This window comes from Pantherophis guttatus, chromosome 3 (assembly GCF_059756535.1).
Source record: "Pantherophis guttatus breed Tessera chromosome 3, ASM5975653v1, whole genome shotgun sequence".
NCBI lineage: Eukaryota > Metazoa > Chordata > Lepidosauria > Squamata > Colubridae > Pantherophis > Pantherophis guttatus.
The window spans coordinates 49062337-49087533 of record NC_142065.1 but is presented as its reverse complement, the minus strand read 5'-3'; the positions used below and the strand labels follow the sequence as shown (position 1 = coordinate 49087533).

Genomic DNA, 25197 nt, shown 5'->3' with positions numbered 1-25197 from the left:
TTGTAAATTTATCCATCTGAATGTAACTCGGCCTGTTTTTCAGTATCAAAAGCACTATCCATAACACAACATCCAGCAACAAAATATTAGCAACTGAGGATGTAATTCCAAAAACTGTGGGTGTCTTTTTAACAGTGTAGTTCAGCGTTTCTCAGGCATGGCAACTTTAAAATGTGTAGACTTCAACTCTCCAAATTCCCCAGCCAGTGTAGCTGAGGGATTTTAGGAGTTGAAGTCTACATATCTTAATGTAGCCATGCCTGAGAAACACTGGTAATTAGTTCTTTATTTGGAAAGCATGAGATTTATTATCTAAAAAAAAATCCTGTGTGATTGTTCATAAACAATCAGATATTAGAGTAAGGCACAGAAAGGATTCCAAAACACTTTCTTTTGAATTGGACTAACGTGAATATATCTGCAGTAACCTAAATTCAGTAAAAGTGTTTTTTCCCTTCCCTTGGAATATTATTTTCCAGCTAAATCAAGTTTTTTAAAATTTAACTCCTAAATAATTCTGCAATCTAATATTCATGTTGCTTTTTAAAGAATAAGATTGTAAGGTCCAATAATAATATGTTTAAGCTCATAAATGCCAAACAAGAAACTTAAACTGAAGCTTGAGAAAATATTAGTATTTATTCTATGATCATAGGTTAGTTATTTCAAACACATACAGAAGGTGATATGCAAGAAATAGCTACCCGCAAGAGAGGGGATGCCTTCTTTTTATACAGTTAGAAACGTCATAAAACAACATCCTGGCTTCCTAATTAGATTTGTGTATTTGTGCAAAAAGGATAGTGTGTTATCTCTTTCCTTTGTTCTCACAATTGGCCTCTTAGCCCCCTGGTGTGAAGGGAACCGAACTCAAAGATGTGATTGTTAGCATCTTCAATCTGAGATTGTATGCCCATAGATTGCAGGAAGATTGATAAAAGTTCGAATGGCAAGGAACATATGTTTTAACAAACACCAGTTGTTGCAGGAAATACAAATCCCATGTAGCATATTTGTTACAACTTCAAAGGCACAAAGTATTTATGTGTTCCAGGAAACAAATATTTACAGCATGCAGGTATACAAAGACATCATATATCATACATATATGTTGCAGGAAACAGCAAGTTTCTACTAATTCTAGTATTCCAGTACATTATATTTTAGTATATCCTTATTACTATTTCCCTACAAGATGTAAGCAGCATGGACACACTGCTTTGATTTTATGTTTTAGTTTGGAGATGTCATTTTGGCTATTCCATTTCCTGAAATATAAACTGCCTTCATACTATCTTGTCCCTTTTTAACTGCTGAAGCAGGTTTGTGGGAGAAAAATAGGATGTGTGTGAGCGCATTTGTTTACTTTCAGTGCTTCAAAAGAAAAAAGAGAACCAATTTTGTGCCAAGCTACTTATTATGGGTTCTATGGACTCCAAATATCTCATGCTCGAAGGAAACTGAGTAATCAAGACTGGATGCAATTTCCTGTTTTAAAAAATAACCGATGGGAGGCAGAGCTTACAGGATAAGGGGAAGAGGCAGAAACTTGCCCGTCTGCAGCTAAACTTTTTAGGAAGAACAAGGCAAGGCAGAGCTCCAGTGGTCGAACGCGTTTCCCCAGTTCTCGCTTTCTCTACTTCGGAAAACTTTGAGAAGCGAACCGGGAGAAAAGTTACAGCCCTTATAAAAGGATAGCAGGGCAATCCAGGGTTCGCGTCTTTTGTTTTCTGAGCTCTGTTTCAAGACGGGTGAAGGTAGAAGCCGAGGAGTGGAGCAGCGGGAGAGAATTGCACGTGGAGGCGGCGGCGAGATGACCGTCCGCTGGTTCAAGCGCAGCTGAAGACTCATCCCAAAGTAAGTCCCCTCCTCTCTCCCAGGGTTTTTGGTCTTTTTTTTTAAAAAAAGACCTCCTTTTTGGAAAGGGGGGTGGAGAGCGGTGGGCTTGCGGAGTTTCACTGCGACAAAGAGGTGGCTGGAGGGAGGCGGCGTTTGCGTCGGGTTGGGCTTTCTTCGCGAGGGGGACGATCTGGGGAGCGAGAGATTTGGGAAGCCTGGGCTGGCACGGGGCGGTTTCTCCAGCGAAGCGTCTGATTCATCCCCAGGGGTGAGCGTCTTGTGGGCCGGCCGGAGAGGGAGCGTCTTCAATGAACTTCGCTCTGTCTGTCTCTGTGTCTCTGCGGGCGGCGGCGGCGGCGGCGTCTCCTCGCAGGGCTCCTTCCGATGTCCCAGGTGCGAAGCGACCTCCCGAGCCCTTCCACTGACTCGCCCGATGGAGACCCCCAAGGGGATTCGATGCTCATCCCAGCCCCCAGTACAGGTGAGTGGTCCTTCCTTCCCTCCTTCCTTCCTTCCTTCCTTCCTTCCTTCCTTCCTTCCTTCCTTCCTTCCTTCCCTCTCTCCCTCCCTCCCTTCCTTCCCTCCCTCCCTCCCTCCCTTCCTTCCTTCCTCTCTTCCCTCCTTCCTTCCTTCCTTCCTTCCTTCCTTCCTTCCTTCCCTCTCTCCCTCCCTCCCTTCCTTCCCTCCCTCCCTCCCTCCCTCCCTTCCTTCCTCTCTTCCCTCCTTCCTTCCTTCCTTCCTTCCTTCCTTCCTTCCTTCCTTCCTTCCCTCTCTCCCTCCCTCCCTTCCTTCCTTCCCTCCCTCCCTCCCTTCCTTCCTTCCTCTCTTCCCTCCCTCCCTCCTTCCTTCCTTCCTTCCTTCCTTCCTTCCTTCCTTCCTTCCTTCCTTCCTTCCTGGAAGGCATGGAAAGCCATCTCCCTTCTCTCTGCTCGGGTTTTCAAATACATTCAAGCAAAACACTGCCGAGAGAGGGAAGTATCTCTTCCCCCTCCTTCGCCAAACTTTCCGTGTAGGCTTCAAGTTTCACAAAGATCCGCAGCTGCTGGCTTCCCTCGCTTCGGGCTTTTTTATTTACATACCGACATACCCACCCTGCCTGGGGCTGCCGTTTCCCCCTCCCAAGATTCCCTTTCCAAGGAAAGAAGGGCGCTGGGGGGGGGCACTGGACTTCCCCGCCCCCCACCCGCCTCTTCTCAGCCTCAACTTTTCTCCTGAAAGCCTGCGGGCCACTTGAGCTCCACCAGCGTTTGGTTCCGGGAGAGACCCTTGGAGAGCCGAAGGGGGGTGGGGGGGGGGCTGAGGGCAAGGGGCGAGGTGAAGCCGATCGCTTCCCCTTTGCCTTCTCTCTCGAAATTGCTCCTCGGGCGCCTGTTGGCTTTTGCAAGAAACTCAAGGCTCTTGCGTGCGCTGGGCTTGGCCAGAGAATCCAATTTTTCTCCGGAGGTCTCCTGCCTTCAGGCACCGTCTCTTGCTGAGTCTGGGCCAGCGCCGTTGGGGCCCTGGCCTGATTTTTTTCCCTGCCCCGCCTCCCAGCCCTGAGTTTTTAAAAGTTGCTTGCCTGCATCCTCTCGCCCAAACTGGAGCCGGGAAAGAACGTCTCCCTTTGTTCCCTTTAATTCTTTCAACAGATCTGGCTTCGAAGTGGGGCGGGGAAATCGGTGCTCCAAACCAGGAGGTTGCATTCCACCATCCATGCAGCAACTTTCAGAGCCAAAATAGCTTTTGGGGTTTGGAAAGACACAACACAGGGCTATATTCACACAAGATGCAAAACCCCATTACCGAATTAACTATTTTTCTGGGTTTGCATAAAACACTGGAATAATGGAGCCAGCTGTTCTCTGTGGAGATTCTCAGTCAACCAGGTCATGGTTGTCTTAAAGGTGCTTTTTAAAAAAGGCAACTGGACTATGTATTTTTTTCTTGAGGAAGACCTTTCACTTCTCATCCAGGAAGCTTCATCAGTTCTGACTCATATGAACTGATGAAGCTTCTTGGATGAGAAGTGAAAGGTCTTCTTCCTCAAGAAAAAAAACATACCCCAGTTGCCTTTTGAAAAAGCACCTTTGAGACAATCAAGTCAGCTAGGTTCAGCTAATTAACCTAACTTTAACCAAGATATAATTTGTGACATGAATGCTTCTGCTGGGGTCTATATCTGTCCCAGTGAAAGGTGTAGTGCAGGGGTGGGCAACTGTGGCCCTTTTACAACATGTGGACTTCAACTCCCAGAATTCCTGAGACAGTCAAGCTGGCTCAGGAATGCTGGGAGTTGAAGTCCACAGGTTGTAAAAAGGTCACAGTTGCCCACCCCTGGTGTAGTGTGAACAAAGTGGAACAACCACTTCACACAAGAGTGGAAAGGGCAGATTGAGAGAATGAAGGCTGAATTTCGGTTCTGAATGGACAGCTGTTGTGCTATGCAACAATCATGCCACAAGTCTTATTGTGGGTTATTTCCCAAATTATAACACTATAAACTATTTCCAAAGTAAGTTTCTGAATATTTTTAAAAGCGTATTTGGGAATTCTTCCTCTCCCCAGTCTGTGATGAAGTTGTAGCTTTCCAGAAGTGCCTGAACTGCAACTTCCAGTGGCCTAGAGCAGGGGTGTCAAACTGGATTTCTTCGAGGGCCGTATCAGCATTGTAGTTCTCTTCCGCAGGCCAGGCCGGGGTGGGGAGATGGGATGGACACCTCCTGCAGCACTCTACCAGACAAAACAGGGTGTGGGAGGTAGCGCACACACCCCTGTGCCCCATTTTGGCTGGTAAAGTGTTGCAGGAGGCCATCCAGGCTGAAAATGGGGTGCAGAAGGGCCGTGCGCAGCCCCCCATGCCCCACTTTGGCTGCCAGAGGCACCATGGGCCAGTCCTTCGCTATTTCCAGGCCAGCCCCACAGGCCAGATTTAAACACCACGTGGGCCAGATCTGGCCCGTGGGCCTTGAGTTTCACACCCCTTGCCTAGAGGGTCATAAGAACTCCACATCCCTATTTGAATCAAACTTTACTGTTTATATTATTATCTTACTAAGAAATATTAGATATAAAATAGAGAAAAGAGCTGGAGGCAGATTTAAACAAAAGGATTAGTTATGTTTGCACTGCAGGATGAGCTATAAACTTCAGCAAGCACCCATAAAATACCATTTTTATTCCATTCTGTAACAGGCTTTAGATTTACCGTGCTGTTTCAACTCTTATATTCTAAGTTAGGACAAAACTAAAATACAGAAATTGAATTAAATAGATACAAGACTATTTACAGTGTAAACTGTCTGGTTTAAATAAAGGTTTGGGTTTTTGCACAGATTGGAGGTGTGCTGATACACAAGCTGTATGCATTTATAGGTAGGGTCAATAGATATTGTATTCACCTCTGAGCAGATGGGATTAGAGGCAACAACATATTGGCTTGCCAGGGTTCTCCAGACTTGTGATCTCCACTTTCATATAGTAGTGTGAGCATATTTGGGAGGAAAAACTGGGCTTTGGTTGTGCTTGTGACACTGGCCAAAATGTGCCAGAAGTGAATAACAGTGTCTATACCCGTGATGGTGAACCTATGGCACGCATGCCACAGGTGGCATGTGGAGCCCTCTCTGCAGGCACACGAGCCATCGGCCATCTCAGCTCCAACGCAATTGCATGTGCGCCTCCCACCAGCCAGCTGATTTTTGGGTCTATGGCGTGGGAGACGTGTGTGCATGCATGGGGTCTCATGCACAGGGGCAGGAGGGGATCTTGGATGCATGCGCAGGGGTGGGGAAGTGTGGGAGGGAGTGGTGCGCCCCCATGCCAAAACGGGCCACGGAGGGTGTAGCGTGCCCCCTGCAGCCTGTTTTTGGTCCCGGGAGGCTTCAGGGAGGCCTGACAGGCCCAAAATGGGCTGCAGGGAGTTGCGTGCAAATGCACGGGGGGACACGGGGTGGTCGTACACGCATATGCAGGGGGTGAGGGAGCACGTGCGCATGCATGGGAAACCATGGGGGTTCACACGTGCATGCGTGGGGGCGAGGCATGTGGGGGGCATTGCATTATGGGTGTGGGCACACGTGAGTGACCCCCTCGCGCTCCCCCCACTTTTGGCTCATGACGGCAAAAAGGTTAGCCATCACTAACCTTTATCAGAGAAAGTTGTAGTGGAATTGTGGTAATCTTAATAAACTAGCCTATTCACTAACATATTTAAAAGAAATTATATAAAAGTCTCTATTAATGAAAATCATGAGGCAGTGGTTAATATTGGTGGCCCTTCTGGTCGATGCAGCAGATGGAAATTGCAACTTCAGGTGTAAGAGGAACTAAATGGAAAGAAAAACCACGAATTAATAATGAAAGGAATAAAAATAAATTAGGTTATATGCCTGTGAAACTACCAGAAAAGAAAAGAGTTTATTAGACCAGAAAGGAGATAGTCTGACCTTGAGGCATGGACTTGATGAATACCTGCTTGTGTAGGTTAATTATGAATAAAAGGGTTAAAATGTTGCAGGATCCAATCTGGGTCAGTCACTGGGACCAAAGGTTTAGTTTTCTGAGCTTTCAGATTTGTGCTGGAGCCTATTTTCAGGGAACTTCTACAATCTTTTGGTTTGTAAGAGAAAAAAAATTTTTTTATCATGCCCTGTCAGGCATAAGCAACACACCTACATTTTAGGGTTCAAACTTGCTCCTTTATTACGTTCTATTATACAGGAATCTCATCAGATTGTCAGCCTCAGCCTGGGAACAGATAAATAAGGCTCAATGGAGCTTAAGGTTTCCAGGAGCACAGAATATATTCCAGCAGCACTGAAGTTACTATATATTCAGCTAAGGCTCCCATACAATTATTCTTTGGTGCTCAACTGGGATCTTACTCCTCTTTTATTCCTCTGGAAAAGGTGCAATCCAAATTCCTATGAGCCATATTTTAGGTAGCATGCTGCATTCCAAATGCAGTACTAAGGAGGGAGGCAGGACTAGCCAAAATCAAAACAGGTGCATGGCTTTATATTTTTGCACATTGGTTAAAACTACTCTTTTCCCCTGCAGGGTTGAGTTCTTTCCTTATAGAAGACAATTTCAAATCAGTATGGTTCAGGACCTTCTCACAAAAACTCCAGTATCTTGGTTTCTCTAGGGAAGTGCTTCTAATGATGGGGTATGAATGTGCATTTAGAGCACTTAAACCATGTAATAAAGATCTGGAAATCCAAAAGGATTGGGCTCCTCCTGAGAATGCTTTTTTGAGCAGTCACAACTTCCCCCTTTAAAGCAGCGAGATATTTATATCAAATAACCATCCCCAAAATCTGAAGGGCATTAACCTTAGTGCACTGCAACACACTTCCCACAGCAGTTTTGGAGGGCCGATTCAAAAGAATACTATATGAGCTGAGATTGTGCCCCTATGGACATTGAAATTGTAGCTCATGTCCTGCTATACTGCATCTTCTATAAGGACTCACGGACTCGATTTATAACACCTTACCTAATAAAATATCTGGGAAATACTGCTCTTTTTTATGTACAACTATTTTATCAGTATGAAGTAGCTTCTCTGAATGTGGCCAAATTCTCCTATGCTGTATGTAAAATTAGGCAAACTTTAACTGCCCACTGTTAATCTACCACCAATTACAATATATTATTCTGTCTGTCTTTTATTTTTATACTATTATTATTGTTTTAATGCTTTTATTTGCTGGTCTGTGACTGTAATAATGATGGATGGATGGATGGATGGATGGATGGATGGATGGATGGAGTTTACAGGAGAGGGGTCAGTTCTAGATCTCTTGCAGCTATGCAAGGATGGTGCTCTTTTGAAGCCTCCACCCTACTGGGTTTCCCAACATGCTTTTATTATTTTTTTATAAATAACTCAAGGCAGAAAATATACATAATACTCCTTCCTTGTCCTATTTTCCTTACAATAACCACCCTGTGAGGTGGGTTGGACTGAGAGACAGTGACTGGCCCAAGGTCATCCAGTTGCCTATCAAGTCTACAGTAACGCAGGATTAGAACTCACAGTCTCCTGGTTGCTGACTTATATTGACTGTCAACAATTTAAATAGACTGTGCAAGATTATGTATCTGACCCTAAGGCTTCAGTTATAAGCACAGATAGTAGAGAACAAAATGTCAAGCTCCAGGGAAATTGGAAGATCCAGGCGGTTCAAATGAGTATAAAGATTTTTTGCAAGCTTCTGCTATCTACAAGAATCTGAACTACTAATGGTCAAAGCAAATTGGTGATAGATAAGAGTCAAAGGAATTCAAGATGGGCTGGACTTAGATCTCTTGTGGGCATGAAGGGACTCAAGACTGGTGATGCATTTGACCCCTCCCTCGGACTCAGCCTGGTCATCTCCTACATAAAGGCTCTAATGAACATAAAGGGGATATAGTTGGGGGAAGCTGAATATAAAAATGCCCTGAAATGTATATGTTAGGGAAAGCTGCATAGAAAAACAAATGTGCATTATCTTGGATTTGTATAATGCGCTATTAATTTCAAACTTTCATAAAATGGAGATGTGAGTGCCATATGGTCAGATATAAATTATATATTTTAAAGAATACTGGCAAGAGCTAGATATAGGATGAAGTATACTGTACATTTCTTTTGGAAAATATGTGCTATTGAATTTACTCGGGTTTATTTTGGAAAAGTATATTTAGAATTATAATGTAAAAAATGTTGCTCGTAAGTGCTCAAAACCCTTCTCTGCAATCCCCAGGGCCTCCCAAAATCATGTCTCCATAATTCGTCTAGAAACTCCTGACAAACAGAGGGAGAACGTCTTGCCTATTTTTATAGAAAATAAACCTTAGTCTGCAATCCTGCCAAAACAAATGAACATAGACACCCAGAAGTCACTATTTGCATGAGGTCATGATATAATCAATTTGCCTACTGTTATTCTCAACCTCCCCACCTCCCCCATGTAACTTCTGGGCTACCCTAAGGATGGCCAGCCCTACAGTAAGAGTTCTTCTGATGGATTTCTATATAGCAGGGGTCTCCAACCTTGGCAACTTTAAGACTTGTGGCCTTCAACTCCCAGAACTCTGGGAGTTGAAGGCCACAAGTCTTAAAGTTGCCAAGGTTGGAGACCTCTGCTATATAGTTTACACTTTTGGGAAATAATTTGTATAGGAAACCCCATTTTTTATCCCCATGAGAAAGGCAGCGATCAGATTTTCCTGCAAACTATTACTGTATGTGATGTCACAGAAGCATGTGCTGGGTTCTCTCTACAGTAATTATTTCCTGGGTGGACTTAATGTTGCAAGTATTGTCTTTCTGGATTACACAAGGAATTAATCATCAGCATAATTTGACAGATATTTATTAAGAAATAACTCTGTTTGAGTGCAATGGAACTTACTCCCCGATGCATTTAAGACAGAAATCAAAGGCTAGCACTTTATCTTAAAATGCGGCTCACATTATGCCATAGGAAAAGCGGACATTAGGAAAACAATGGTTGTACCCTGTTGTTTGTCACAAATCTCTGATCATGAAAGTCTACGTATGGACAGTCTGTTCTGGCGGTCTCATGTTGATTTGTGCAAATAGGTCAGTCAATACAAGATAAAGTCATGGAGATGAATTCGAGAATATTTGCTAGTTCATGTATATTCCCTGTGTAGATGTATCTTAAATTTGATGCTGCCTTTATAGATTCTACTTGCTTCAACATACAAGACTTACTTTCATCATCCATAAGGCATGAATGTGGTGCAATTAAGTAGTGAAGGATATATCCTGTAGTGTATTTTACACTAACAAACTTAGCAGTGGTTAATTTTGCCTTAATTTCCAATAAAGTTGTTTAGGAAACTTCAGTGAAGGAATGCAGATTGTTTAGATTGTTTTATTTCAGGCCCCAATGCAAATGTAAATCCTATACCAATCAGAAAACTGATTCCCATGTCTGCCTCTGCGTGTTAGCATAAAGAAAAGGCACTTTCTGCTAACCCATGTTTGCATCGTTCAAGATTTCTGATTTCAGAAAACAAAGCAGGGATTGACTAGACCTGTAGGTACACTTTGGAAATGTTTAGCTGACTGAGGATCTACAGTCTTCAAAGAGAACTGACAGCTAATTAAATACTAGTTCTTCTTAAGTAGAGATGTCTCAGCAAGTCATTGCTCAACAATCAGAGGAATATTTTATCCTGCTCTCTTAATCTTCTATCCCAACTCCTTGCTCTTTTTGTAAAATCAATACAAAACTAGTATGTCTCTGCTCATATAGTAGAATGGTATCAAGCTCTTTATTTTGTTAGTTGTTTGAGCCCTTCTCATGATATTCATCCATCTTACAGAAATTACAGGAGCTGGGAGGTCTGGCAAGACAGATGTCCCTTCCAGGGACCTCAGAGATCACATCCTCGTACTACCACATAATGAAATGTTATTCTTTATGCAGTAGCAGTCATTGCTTGAAATGAAAGTTCCTCATTTGAAGGAAAGTTCAGAAATGCAACAAAGAAAACAGGGATTTAGCATGACGGTAAGCTTTGTCATGGCATCATTGTACCATTCAGAGGTTTAAACTGACCCATGAACATATCTTCAGCATTGTCAGATTCTGAGAGAGAGGTTCATGGATGACTTATAACTCCTAGATTTTTTATTAAAAAAAACCTTGACACTTTCAAGGTGATATGTCTATTGCAGTCTCAATGATATTTCCTTGAAATGTAGTTCAGACTCTGACAATAATAATTTGAATAAAAGGTAGATTTGCCAGTCCACTAAAAAACTAGTTCACCCAAAGTATTCAGGTATTTCAGATATAAAGTTTAACCATATCAACAAACGAAGGGGATTAGAGGCATTTGATTTCCTATTTAAATAATCATCAGCAAGTATAAGCAATGAGAGAATCAATACAAGCCATAAGGCTGCAGTGTAGGAAATAGAGCCACAGATTAAGATTAATGAAGCCATGAATGATGTCCTCATTTTCTCTTGTCCTCCCACTTCATTATAAAAATCCTAGCTTCTCATAAATTGGAGTTCTATATTACATCAAAACCAACAGACCTTAGATTAATACCTGTAATAGAATGTGTGGATGACTTTGGGGAATGAGGGGAAGAGATACTGCCTAGAAAACAATCAGACAAGAGAGGCAGGAGCCCCCAGTGGCTTAATGGTCAAAGGAAAAAAAAGTCTTAGGAAAGACTCACCTAACTGGTCAGGTGATTAAAAGTAGTGGCAGGAAGTTTGTACCTTCAGAGTTGCAAGATTCTGTTAATGTAGTCTTACAATAAAGTAGAATTAGCTCATCTACTTGTGTTTCCTGTCTGGTTTACTTGAGTGGACTGACTAGTATTGTCAGGATTTTTGTCCTGAAGTGGGGAGGTGGAGAAAAGAGCAGTTCTTAGCACTTATTTTCAAAGCTATGATTTGTGAAGTCATAAGCATGAAGACCAATCTGGGTCACTAATTAGAGAAGAATTGTTGCCCATTATGTTCCTTAGAGCAGGGGTCTCCAACTTTGGCAAGTTTAAGTCTGGTGGACTTCAACTCCCAGAATTCCCCAGCCAGCTTTGCTTTGCTTTGCTGGCTGGGGAATTCTAGAAGTTGAAGTCCTCCAGGCTTAAACTTGCCAAGTTTGGAGACCCCTGCCTTAGAGCATTTTTTGGATAACCATTGGCTTTCACAAAAGCAGGAAAAGTGGAGGATCTCAACTAAACTCAGTAGAGAATAAAAACATTCTTACCCTCCTCCTCCTCCTCCTCCTCCTCCTCCTCCTCCTCCTCCTCTCTGAAATAAGAAAAAGGGCCATTTATTTTATGTGTTGATGTGGAGTCGGAATGAGTACACAGTCACTTAAAATAGATGTAGTAGAAGAAATGGTTACTTCATAGACAAATGTGAAAACAACGCCGAACAAACCATGGCAGTTCTGACATGAGTGTCTCTTGGTCTCCTTTTTTCCTGTCACTCACCTTTCCGTAATCAAAATTCTGTTTTGCTTTTTGATGTACACAGAACTGCGTGAGATGTACATGTAGTCCTAGAATTTTATTTTTCGGCTCTCTTGCTCCTGCCTTCCTATTTTTCTGTTAGAACCAGTAGCTCTGTGGTATTTTTTTTTTCTGATTAGGAAAAAAGCACAATGGCAACACTAAGTTGTCACAGACATACAGTGCAGCTTTCTAACCAAACCCAGCTAGTTTGCCCTGAGGTATAATGTGTGTCTTAAAAGCCATTCTGTATCCAGATCCTGGCTTAGCTGTGTTGTCCAGCCCCTCAAATGCTTCCAAACAATGCATCTTTCACAAAATCCTGGGGCTTTGCTCAGAGTTAAGCCTGTTGAGCCAAGCAGAGCATGTATCTGGCCTCCAATCCATCCATTGTTCAGTCTAAATATTCAGCCTTTTTAAAATGGTGACCCTTCGTGACATAGGAAAGCCATAATTTTATGTGTCAGTTTCTTAGCTTAAATCTGCCTAATATTTAGGGCCTCACAATCTGGATTTTCCAGCAGGTAAAATGAGAACATTTAAGTATAGCAAAGGAGAAGCTGAGTTGATTCTTCCCCTCAGAGATCAGTCCTACTCTTGTTATGGTGTGATATGTTTTCTTTTCTTCTAAATATGGAACCTTCCAGACAGCATCTGGCTGAAGGTGTTGTGCCAATGCAAACAGGGTCTTTATCCCTTTGCTGGAAAAGATTTGTACTGCAACTATTGGCACCAGATGTGGAGTGAGATAGAGGCAGAAAGTGACATCTATGCACAAACTTTGATTGTACAAGACTGCAAGAACCACTGTGGTGAAATAAAGAGGGTCTATATAATTCTATAATAGAGCAGTCAGGATGATCATCTGTGATTTTGGGGGGAAGCTGCTAACAACATTGTCTCACATAGATATCAATCTGACTCACTTTACGTTCTGCTCTTATTTCGATCTGCTCATTTAAAATACCAAATTGGGGGGGGGGAATTCAATATAAGTTGTATAGCTACTGAAACCTATTTAAACTTCAGCTGCTAGCAATATCTTAATAACAAAAGTGGAGGCAATATTGCCTCTGAAGTCAAATGACTAGGGAAGTGTCCTTCAAACTTGACAACTTTGGCAAGATGGGAGGACATGTTGGCTGGGGAATTCTGGGAATGGAAGTGAACACATCTTAAAAGTTGCCAAGTTTGAAAAACACTGGACTAGGGCATGCTCTCTTCAGTTCTGCTTTGAAGAAATAATGTGTAGCTCTTTTTGGTGGGGGAACTAATATAGAATATTTTGAATTCTAAGTCAAAAAATGCTTTGGAACACATAGGTGTATACACATATCACTTGACTACAATTCCTGAACTTAAACTTCTCAGTTCCTGAGATTGTGCAACTATAGACAGCAACTGTACGATCTTAAGAAAAGATGCAGCTGTTTTAAGGAGATGAAGGTACTATGCGGGTACCCTTAAAATTCAGTGCATTATTTTCTCCTTCATATCCAAAAGATTTCACCACCCTACAGTTTGTTTTTTTCCAGAGGAAATGCCTTTTATTTATTTATTTCTTTTAAACATTTACATATCTGCCCATCTTATATCAGACTCTGGGTGGCTCCCAAAGAATTACTGTTGATAGATGCAAATATTGGAAATGCTTATGCTTTTAAGGCTTTTGAAATGTTATGCTAATTCTCTGCTTAACACATTTCTAATGATTTTAAGAGTTTATTGTTTTCAGTTTTTATTGTTTTATGAGATATTTTTAAATTTTAAAATATCTTGGGAGTTGAAATCAAAAATAGAGCAAGAATTCACAACCACTATTCAACATAGTCACTTATTTTCCTCCAGCTTCAACACAAGGATTCTAAAACTGCTCCAGTCCTTGGTAATCCCACACAGTCCAAAATATTCAGCATCTGAGGTGGTTCATTTCTGACTCAGTTACAAGGACTTTGAGATCACATCAAAACTATTACTGTCTTTGGTGGGAACTCTTGTCACTTTCTGCCTCTCATTTCCTGGACTCAATAAATTGTCATTCCCCCTTCTCAAAAGGGTTTATCTTCGGAGCAAATCTGCTAAATATTTATTTCAAGAATCCTGATTGGACATGGTGGGTGGGAGGGGAAGGGGAGAGCATCAGTTTGGCAGCAGCCAGCTGGTCTTCTATGAAGAGAAGATGAAAACAGAGAGCATCCTATTCAGTTTCATGTCTGCTCCCTTTCCTCTGCTCTCTTTCCCTAAGAAGAATTTCAAGTACCCTGCAAACAGTCAAAACAGCTCAGTGCATTCCTTCCCTCCTGCTGTTTCATCCACCAATTCTGCTTAAGGCAATTGTGGGAATTGCAAATGCCAATGGGTTATTTTTTTGGCTTCACAGCTCAGAGTGGCTTTAATATAAAAATAGAAGGAACCTCACCTCTGTTGTTAATTTCCCCTCGTAGCAACCACTCTATTGTTTTCTCCTTATGAACAGTGAAATACACTATACTAAATGCAAGAGACTAAAAATGTGGTTGGGGGTACCAGCAGCTTTTTTAATCTCCCCATATTCAGCTATTAGGAATGCTGGTTGGCATGTAGTCTCAGTGTGAAATGGGTGGCTATATAAATTGAATAAAATGAATAAATCAACATATGCACAGGCAAGCACTTTAGAGAAGACTGCTTCCAACTTCCTTTGTGTGATTTGGGACTTAAGATTGGTGTAGAAGGATCCCCATTTCATTGATTTGTGAGCTGATCATCGTTTTTTCCAGGGGCGGGTTTCAAAACCCGTTGCTACTGGTTTGTTCCTGGGCGCGCTTGTGCGCGCAACACTTCTGCACATGCCCCCCACCACTGCCACCCGATCCAGGGTGAACCAGTAGCAACCCACCACTATTTTTTTCACACAGAGAAAGAGTGAAAATTAATGTGCAGAATGTATTCAACCTTCAGAATGTATATGCTTAACTATAATTCAAGCAGTGGGAAACAAATATATCTATTGATTTTTTTCTGTTATGAAACACCTATTGCAAGAAAGATTTCTCAGGAAAAAATTGAAATAATTTATGGTTGTAATCTATGTATGATTTTAAACTGGTATCTCTAATTTAAGATGAAATTAAGTCATTTACTTCAGACTGTGTCCCTCTGTAATTTTGTGACTCACTTCCTTTTCTCAGATAAATTTTAATTGCCCTGTTGGTATGCTGTATAACCAAAAAATAACTTTTTAAAGGTATCCTGGATGGTGTTTAGAGGAGGTAGGATTGGGGAAGGACTGTGTCCAGAAATATTAAATCCAGGTCCTTAGATAGAAAAGGTGATTCTACTAACTCCCTACTCTGACATTGGTTTTTTGATAGCAAAACCAGACAGAAATGTATCCTGGGAAGTTTTGAATCTGCTGAGTTAATAATTTCAGATGAGAGAAAATGTTCTTCAGGCCTGGAGTTGATGTGCTCACTTTATTTCAGTGTTTCTTCCTTTCTACTGCTATCAGCCTATTTAATTCTATATACATTTTAGTTTACTGTGCCATCAATAAATACTACTGGATGTCTCTATGTACCTGTAAGAAATACATCCCAGTTTTATTAGCAAATCAATATCTTCCTGTTATTATTAAATTGGCAATGCTTCCTTTATGTCAAATCTTCCACATACCGAGCAAAACATTCTTACTATAAGTAGACAGATTAATTTAATAGGCATGGTGGAGACCCAATGAAATGATTCCCATGACTGGACTATAGCAATTGAAAGATACAATTTGTTCTAAAGCAGGGGTCTCCAACCTTGGCCACTTTAAGCCTGGCAGACTTCAACTCCCAGATTTCCCCAGCCAGCAATTCTGGGAGTTGAAGTCCGCCAGGCTTAAAGTTGCCAAGGTTGGAGACCCCTGTTCTAAAGGAACTGAAGTGGTAAAAAGGAAGGAGAAGCTGCACTATATGTTGAAAATATCCATGTGACTGAACTTGGAGATATCATAGGGAACACCTGATAAATTCAGTGGAGGAAGGAATAAACAGCAATAATGTTGCTGATGTCTACTTTCACCTGCCTCTCTAAAAAAAGATGTAGATGAAGTGTTTCAAAAGCAAATTGCAGAGGAATTTCTGAGAGGAATAACTATTTGTGAAAAGGTCTTTATTTTAAACATGTTCTTTTCAGAAAATATCTGGCTTGTGTTACTGATAGTTTTCTTCTTCATCCATAAAAAAACAAGCTATCCTTGATCTATTGAGGGAAAGTTATTGTCTGATACCGAGTTCTAAGGTTAAATGTAGTCTTATATGTATACTATATTTTAAAAATATAGATTTGAATGAATTAAATAAAATGATAACCAGGTTTCCACGAAGGAAAAGACAGTTGTTTAAAGAGCTTTTTGAAGTAGTTTGAAAAAAATAAAAAGGGAGATAATAAAAGCATAATGGCAAATAATTGAAATGAGGAAACAAAAAGGGAGATAGCGGGTGTCAACGTGAATATATGAGAAAAATAGTGAATATCTAAAAACAAAAAAAAAAGAAATATATAGGAAGTAAATGAGAGGTATATTTCTAAAGAAGGAGCTTGGAATTGCAGACAAGGTATTAGAGAAACTAAAGCTCAGAATGAGCTGACATTGTCAAGAAAAGAATGTTAAAGAGAAAGAGAAAAGACTTAGTATACCACATTTTTTCAGTGAAGATAACAAAATGATAAGAGATAATAACAACAGCAATAGCGAAACTACTTGATTCCTCTGGTTCAGTCTGTTATAGAAATACTAACTTGTGGACTTCAATTCCCAGAGTTCCTCAGCCAGCAAAGGAAAGCTGGCTGAGGAACTCTGGGAGTTGAAGTCCACAAGTCTTAAAGTGGCCAAGGTTGGAGACCCCTGCTATAGGATACATGTTCTACCAGCAATTATAAAAAGAGGGATGAGGGGACAGGATGAAGATTAAGAGAAACCTGTTTAGGGAATACTTATTTAGTTTGAACATGCTAATGCATCTCCTGAGCCAGTTGAAATTTATTTAGGGTACTACTAAATAACTTGCTAATAGTTTGGTTAAAACTTTGAGAAATCCTAGAGAATAATTTGGTCTAGTGGTTAAGACGCCAGGCTAGAAAGCATGAGATCATGAGTTCAAATCCTGCCTTAGCTGTGAAAGCCAGCTTGGGTGACCTTGGGTTAGTCCCTCTCTCACAGTCCAACCAACCTCACAGGTTGTTATTGGGGAAACTAGAAGGAAAAAGGTGTGTTGGATATGTTTGCCGCCTTCAGTTGTTTGTAAAAATAATACAGTCAGGATCCTAACTAACTAAACAAACAAACAAGCAATAGTTGGCATGCCAAAGCACTAAAGAAATGCAAATGTTATCTTTATTTTCAAAACAGAAAAAAGAAAATTCCATATATCTGTGAACAAATTAAGGAATGATCGATTTGAGATTTTTAAAAAAGATTGATTTAAAAACAAGACAGAACCAGGGTCTACATGGGTTTGCCAAGAATAAATGTTGTGAGATTATCCTTGTGTCAGACCTAAGCTTGCAAGGTGAAAGACTGGACATCTCAAATGTCATCTTCTGAGAGCCTTCTAGAGCCATCCATCCTGGCCCTGTTTCCCTCCTTAGGATAACTGCTTGTTGCCACCACTCACCTTCAATAGGTTGATTGCATCTGGTCTTTTGTGTCCCTTTCTCTCCTGAAAGAGAGAGAGAGACTGCATTTTACTGGCAGGTAAGATAAAAAAGACAAACTTGAAATAAAATCTATCTTTATTTTAGACAAGGGATTTTTTAAAAAAAAAAACAAAAAACATTTTTAGTATTAAATAGTTGCCTGCAAGACATTCAGCAATGAATGGAGTTAATAGAGCTCTTAAAGTAATAGACAACATCTTAAAAAGAAAACAGAGACACTGAAAGTTTATCATTATTAAACATACAAGTTTAATAATAATAAATCCAATATAAAAAATATATACCAGAAAAAATAAAGACCACAGGATGTCACTGATCTGTTCTATTCCTAAATTAGAGAAAATTCATATGTGCAGATTATGTTTATAATTTATAAACTGCCCAGAATCACCTTGTAGAGGAGATGATGGGTGGCATAAAAATGTAATAAGTAAATAAATAATGTAACGAGGATTGATGTTGCTCAAAAATCATCATAAGAGAATTGTATTGAAATAGAAACAAGAAGTTAAACATCAACGGTCAAAAGTAATTTTATGCAACAATTCCACCTAAATGTTTGTTATTTATCCTTTCAATGATAGCAATTTTCCCTGAAACAGATTTTCCTCTGTCTCAATTTCTCCTTGACTCTTATCCAGATCCTTGTAGTTTCCAGTCTCTTAATTCCGAGGCTGCTGCGAAGATGGAAGATGTTTCTTTTCTCTTCTCGGCCAAGGTCCATCTGTGTTTTAAAAAGACACCAGTTTTCTCTGTAATAACAAGGGAGGGTTTTGGGTAATATGATGTTGCATGTGACCCAGAGTGTAAAACTCCTCTTAGGCAGATAAAAGTTCCATGTCTGAAATGAATTTGCATGTGGATTGAAACTCACCCATCTGGCTGTCAGTGAATAAGTATGGGAGAACTTGTCTGTCCATTCACTATACACCTCACCTCATTTTGTCTGGGCTATGTCACATCCATCAATGGTTGTTTTTATTTTTATTGCTTTCTAAGTGTAAATCTTGCATATTCAGCTCACTAATGTTCCCCAAGTGACTTGCCCTGAAATAAGACATAGACTGATATAACTGAATATAATTATAACTCAGACCAAAAGCAACACAGAAACATTGTGAAAGAAAACACAAATTTTTCTGCAGTTAAATGGTTGCGACAATCCTTGAATAGAAACACTGGAACAATGTTGGAATAGGCAAACCGCACAGGGAACAGAGTTTTAAAAAGGCAGAGTGCGTTTCCCTTCCCTCGAACTTCTGATTAAGTGTCATTAAACAGAAGGACTTGGGGCTTATTCAAGAGATTTTGCTGTCCAAGTGAAAGAACAAGATGGCTTCTTCATTATCCATTCTGGCTGGATTAACTTCCGGTTGTTGTCTTTTTAATTCTCCAGATGGGATAGCTTATTCCACTCATCCAATGTTAACAGCAGAAGTGGGTTTCAAAATTTTTTACTACCGGTTCTGTGGGTGTGGCATGGCTTGGTGGGCGTGGCTTGGTGGGCGTGGCAGGGGAAGGATACTGTAAAATCTCCATTCCCACCCACTCCAGGAGAAGGTTACTGCAAAATTCCCATTTCCTCCTGATCAGCTGGGACTTGGGAGGCAGAGAATAGATCTGGGCGGGGCCAGTCAGAATTTTTACTACTGGTTCTCCGAACTACTCAAAATTTCCGCTGACCAGAACTGGTCAGAACCTGAAGAAACCCACCTTTGGTTAACAGGATAGTCAATAAAAGTTAGCAAGAAAGCAAGCAAGTCCACCACATTCAAACACAATCCAAGGGTGGAATTTATACCAACCTTCCAGGGTTTCCCTAAAAAACCCAATTCTTAATGTCATCCCCAAATTATAATATTGTATAGTAGAAGTCAAGACTTTGCAAGAATTACTTGGAGTGGCCTCAATCATGTATCCATTAATTGTTTTGTGTCAATATATCACTACAGAGCAGGCAAACAGTTGTAAGCAGGTTAAAAAAAAACTATACTTACCATATCTATCAGTTCCATCTCAAGCCTATTTTCAGGAGGCAGTGATCTCATTTTCTAGCTTCATTGCAACTTGTAAAATATCTATATATGTTTAAAATAACAATAAACTGAAGAAAGGGAAAAAAGAACAATAAGCTGCCTTTTGCCCTTTTCAAAGGTTCCAATTTTAAAGCAAAACAAACAAATCCCCCTTCTGGGATCTGCTCTCTACTGCTTAAGCATTGCATTCTTGCACTTATTCTTAATTGGATTTCCTTTGAAATTGCCTAACTAGATTCTATTAGTTGCAGAAATCAAACAGTATCCCACTTGGGTATTCTTGAGTTTCATTTTCTTATTTCTCATTCTTTCCCAGAATTGTAAAATCACATGCATGCCAAGCTTCAGGCTTTCCATCCATAGACTCCATCATATGATCTAGTTTGATCTGTCTGAACCAAACATTATTTATGAAATGCCGTAAAATGGATGATGCAAAACGCAAATAAAGAAACCTTTTACAAAATGTTAAAGGTACAACCTAAAAAGGGATTAACATCAAACAATCGAACATATAGTAGACAGTAGCTAGCCAAAGACCATTTAGTGACTTACAGAATATGGAATAATAGAGCTGGAAGAGATCTTGGAGGACTTCTAGTCCAACCTCCTTTTTGAACAGGAGACCCTATGGCTGTCCAGTCTCTTCTTAAAAACCTCCGGTGATTATTAATTGTTCTCACCAATAGAAAATTTCTTCTTAATTCTAAATCTAGACATTCCCAGTTTCCACAGCCATTCATTGTACATTTTAGCCTCCAGTCCCGTAATCATTTTTGTTGCTCTTTTCTGCAGTCTTTCTAGAGTCTCAACATCTTTTTTGTATTGGGATGACCAAAACTGTGGTCTTACCAGTGAAGATCCTATTTAAAATAGGAAATTTCCAGATTTGCAGCGCTGCATTACAGTTGTTATCAATATGTTGCATAATTTTTCATTGACTGAAATAAAATTAATAAAACACACAATGTAGAATGTTGAGATCAGGGCCTGACTGTCTGTAAGAAATATTGCATGGAGGGGGGGGGAGCCTAAATTATCCCATTTGAAGCAAGGATATATATCTATTCCATCCTTTAGCCATTGACAATCTAGTGTGCCACTTTTCTCAACATCATGCTGTCTGGGATGATAGGAATTATAGTCCATCACATCTGGTCAACACCAATTTAGCAAAGATTAACCCATCTCCCTTCTAAGAATGGAAGCACAGAGTTAGGTACAATAACACAAGAGTTTTCACAATGTTTGCTTGATATAATGTAAGTTGTTTTCTATTTTTAGATAGTCTCATACAAGTCTACAATAGATATCTAATTATGATATATCTATATCCACATAAGCCTGTTATTAACTTTCAAATGGTCAGAAAGCCGAGATATTTATATTAAAAATAATTTAATATTTTTCGAGAAGGAGCCGAGAAAACCCCAAAGAAAAGATTGTGGACTTCTAAATGTTAGAGTCAAAAAAAGACTAAACGATTACAATTGTTCTTAGATTTTTGACCTTGAATTTCTAGGATTGTAAAAGAACAAATAGGTGCCTTCTTGATCTTTTCAGATAATAAATTCAGTTATCTGTAGCATAACTATAATAACATTTTATGGTTGAGAACATAATGGGAGATGCAGCTGAAATAACTACCCTGTTTCCCCCAAAATAAGACATCCCCTGATAATAAGCCCAATCGGGCTTTTGAGCACATGGCAATAAGGCCAAGCGCTTATTTCAGGGTTCAAAAAAATATAAGACAGGGTCTTATTTTCGGGGAAACACGGAACCATCCAAAATACAGTGACCCTCACCCCAGCCAATGTAGTTGTGCTATATTCATTAATGGGCATTAACAGTCTAGCACATCTGGGAAGAGCCAGATCAAGGAAGACTGCAATAGAATCCGATAATGCAGATGATGCAGTTGCCCTGAAAGTATGGGTAGTGGGAGGGGGAAATGGTGCTGATTTCAAAGCAAAACTGTTTTATCCTGTTGGAAGATGTAAGAGATTGCAGAAGAATTTAAAAGCAGTTGCACTTTACCCCTCATGACAAGGGAAGAAAATGGAAGCACTGTTAACCCTTGACCAGTTCTTTACAAGCTAATCTTGGGTAATATGACTTTTTCTCCATAATCTTTAAGGATTGCTCAAAGCACCTGGAACATGTCTTTACCAATCCAGTTTGACTTATGCAGTTTTATTGCACTTTTGCACAGATAAAAATCATGTCCACATCAGCCAGTCTTGTAAATTCCAAGCAAGCTGTGATGGACAATACATGGAGGGTAAAGATTAAAGACAATGTGACAACATCTGGAATGTCAGGATTTTGCAAGATATCATCAACTCTATTAGTCTTTACAAAATACAGTTCATGGATTTTATGTATGTGCTTGCCTTGCTTATGTCTAGAGTCCATATGCTTAAGGTTTTCTTCTGAGTGGGAATTTCTTGTTAGCATGCCTCAGTTTGTTTCCTCATTAAGGGACTTTTGAAGTAACATTATAATATCTATTACAGTGGTAATAGGGGGCGCTTTTGAAAGTGCTGCAGGACCAGGTGAGGAACAGATCACCATGAAGAAAATTTATTTTTGAGGTCACTAAAAGCTGACATTGACTTGATGGCATGTAATCAATCAATAATTAATCAAGAGCCACAGATCTGTATTTAAGATCCTCTGGATTCATTTTTTTAATTTGACACATTTCCATGCTGCAGTTGAAATATCTGTGAGTTCAAGCCGACCTATCCCATACTCAATGCTTTGTGTGGCCTCACTGTTAAACAAAGAGAGGTAGATGCCTCAGGGAGCAGATGGAAAGAGGGAGCAGTAGAAGCTCCTTATATACATTTCCTTTGAAACCTTCTAGCTTGTTCTTTCTGTTCGAGTTCTAGAATACTGAGAGGAGATTACCAGGAAATAACAAGGCTGATAGGCAAAACTGATAATTGGGGGAAATATCTTCCCAGAAAACAGCATTGTTGTTGTGTTCTAAGAGCACCATATGAAATCACCAAATATCAAGCTTGACTTAAAGAAGACTTAATAGACTATTAATAGCGTATTTTGATTTGAGGTGTGTATGTGTGTGGGGGGGAGGGGGACGGGGAGGGAGAGGGAGGGAGGGAGAGGGAGAGAGAGAGAGAGAGAGAGAGAGAGAGAGAGAGAGAGAGAGAGAGAGAGAGAGAGAGAGAGAGAGAGAGCTCTGCATGGTGAGTTGTGAATATCACTCCCTTGAATATTCTTTCTCTCCTTCTACAATTTAAGAGGGTAGGGAATGAGGAAGGTATTTTTCTAACACAATTAGGTTTATGCTATTGTTTTTGTTTGTATGCTTCTTGCCTCAAAATGTTGCAAAATAATGTTTCCAATTTTTAATCATTGGGGATGAGGAGAACTTGTATTTCTCAGATTCTTTGTAATGGTCTGGGTGTTTCAGGAGGCCTTGAACTTGTGTAACCAATTCCTCTCCCCAATTGTTCATTTTGTATATTTGAATCAAAGCTTGGGTCAAGACATTATATAGCTGACATCTTAGGCTGATGAAAAGTTTATATTGAAGATTTGCTTCTAACTTTTTAAACACTGGTTGGCACTAGTAACTTGCCCTACTCAAAGTTTTCAACAATACTGTCAAACATTTTCCATTACATGTATTTATGCAAAATAACTACTATTTTGTTGTTCGCAATCTAGCCTTGCCTTGTAGTAATTGAAAAAAGGTGGAATTACTGCATCTTTACAGAGTCTCCAAGTCTATCTATTTTTTTAACTAATGCCTGCAGTAGCAATTACTCTGGAGAATTGGTTTTGTTGCTAAACGTTCTATTTTCTTCAGAATTCTATTGTGTAGATACATTGCACAGGTAAATTCCTAACTGGGCTTTGCACATCAAACTCTTTGACCTTTTGTCCAGTATTGTGTGTCCCAAACACTATAAAGTTTGAGTTTGAAAATTTGAAAGAGAAACAGGTGGGCAAACGCAAAGGAACTAGAGCCATTCATGGCAGGTTGCTTGTATCTTACATAGAGACATGTATATCTCTATTTTTGTACACCTATCTATGTCCTCATGAGCTGTCCTGTCATTATCTTCAATTTTATACATCCTCAGCTGATGAATAGAATCCAGTTCTTGCAATACTGCCCTTGAGGTCTTTTTTGTTGTTGTTGTTGTTGTTGTTGTTGCTATTTTGTGCATGGTGCAAAATGGCAGATGGACTTTTGGGGTGTTTTTTAAGGATTAGGGTTCAGTGTATCTGCACCTTCTTTCTCTCACTTGGTTAGGGTAAGCACACCCTTTCCTGGATTAGCCTGGTCTTCCTCAGGGCAGCTACCAAACCTTGAAACAATCTGTCAACTAATGATTGAGGAAATTGTTCATGGAGCTCAAACTGGCTTCTGAGCTCTGTGTGTCTCTTTTATGTTCTCAATAAAAGGGCCTCTTGACTGCATTGCTAGGTACTAGTGCTACTTACAGATAGCTTACAGCTTGTCCAATGGTCACTTGTGGTTGAGGTACTTCGCTTTCCTCTGAAGTTTCTGACCACGATGCTGGTGACTACAGCTGCTCCTGTTTACAGGAAGAAAATGACAACAATCAACCCTACAATCTGTATGGAAGCAGAGATTAGAGCTTGTATGGTTTATAATTTGCTTTGTCTACAGACTTTGTGGCGGATTGATTGATTCCATCTACAATTTTGTTTATTCATAGTTGTGGCTATTGATAGTATGGCAAATGGGACATTTGCACATATATTATGAAGCTCAGTCATTACATGGTGACTCAGGAGCACGCTGTTATCTGGTTTTCTTTGGTTTGCATCTCAGTACAAAATAGGGTTTCATTTGTTCGTTGTTCTTCTCTCCAGCTATGTAAAGGAACACTGTGATGGGAAAAATAAGTTATCAGTAGAGTGTACAAGGCAAAAATTGTACTTTGGATTGAAACAAAAGATGATACAAAAGCTGTGTATCTGTGTCAGGGCGAAAGTCCAAATCTTAAAACAGTTGCAAAGTTGATCAAGATACTCTAGGCAGATTTCAGAAGTGACGGGAAAGATGTTAATTGCAGAGAAGCTAAGCAGAATCTCTAATATTATGGTGCACTCCATGATTACAGGATTAAAAGAAATTAATTCTGATTATAAAATTTAGGTATCTGAAGAACATGGGGTGGGTGGAATGCCTCTTATTTTGAAATATATTTCTGGTAAAAATATGTTTCAAAATATAGGAAATAAATGCTGAAATCCCAGAAGCCACTAGTGAGATATACACACTTCAGGCCAGACAATATTCTACATGATATACTATGTGATTATAAAAAATGCAAAATGTTACCATTACATTATGATTGATAAACAATTGCCATAGACGTTTTTCTTATGTGAGGTATATGATTTTTTTTATTTATTCTACAAATAAATAGACTAAATTACCATTAGGGAACCAGTTCCATTAAACCATAGGAAATGTTGGAATTTTTTTACATATTTTTGCTGAGCATTTAGAAATTTCTATAGATGAGCATTCAGGTATATAATTACATTTAAAATCAAAGGTTGTCTTGTCAAACCAATCAAACATGTCACTGTATGATATTCTATGATCTACACTGAGGGATTAGTATGACTTACAGTAAAAGGAGTC

The 25197-nt window shown here is 39.9% G+C and overlaps 1 protein-coding gene across 3 annotated transcripts in view; it reads left to right on the top strand.

The window, feature by feature from the left end:
• The first annotated feature begins 1482 nt into the window (after positions 1 to 1482).
• Positions 1483 to 25197, top strand: part of MDFI (MyoD family inhibitor) — a 54619-nt gene continuing 30904 nt past the window's right edge. The window contains exons 1-2 of one of the 3 annotated variants that reach the window (XM_034414564.3): positions 1483 to 1857; positions 2106 to 2320. In XM_034414564.3, the coding sequence (XP_034270455.1) occupies positions 2224 to 2320 (97 nt within the window). In that variant the 5' untranslated portion in view covers positions 1483 to 1857; positions 2106 to 2223. Of the gene's footprint in view, positions 1858 to 1913; positions 2321 to 25197 lie in introns of those variants that run through there. The other 2 variants (XM_034414565.3, XM_060689824.2) reach the window with 2 other exon arrangements.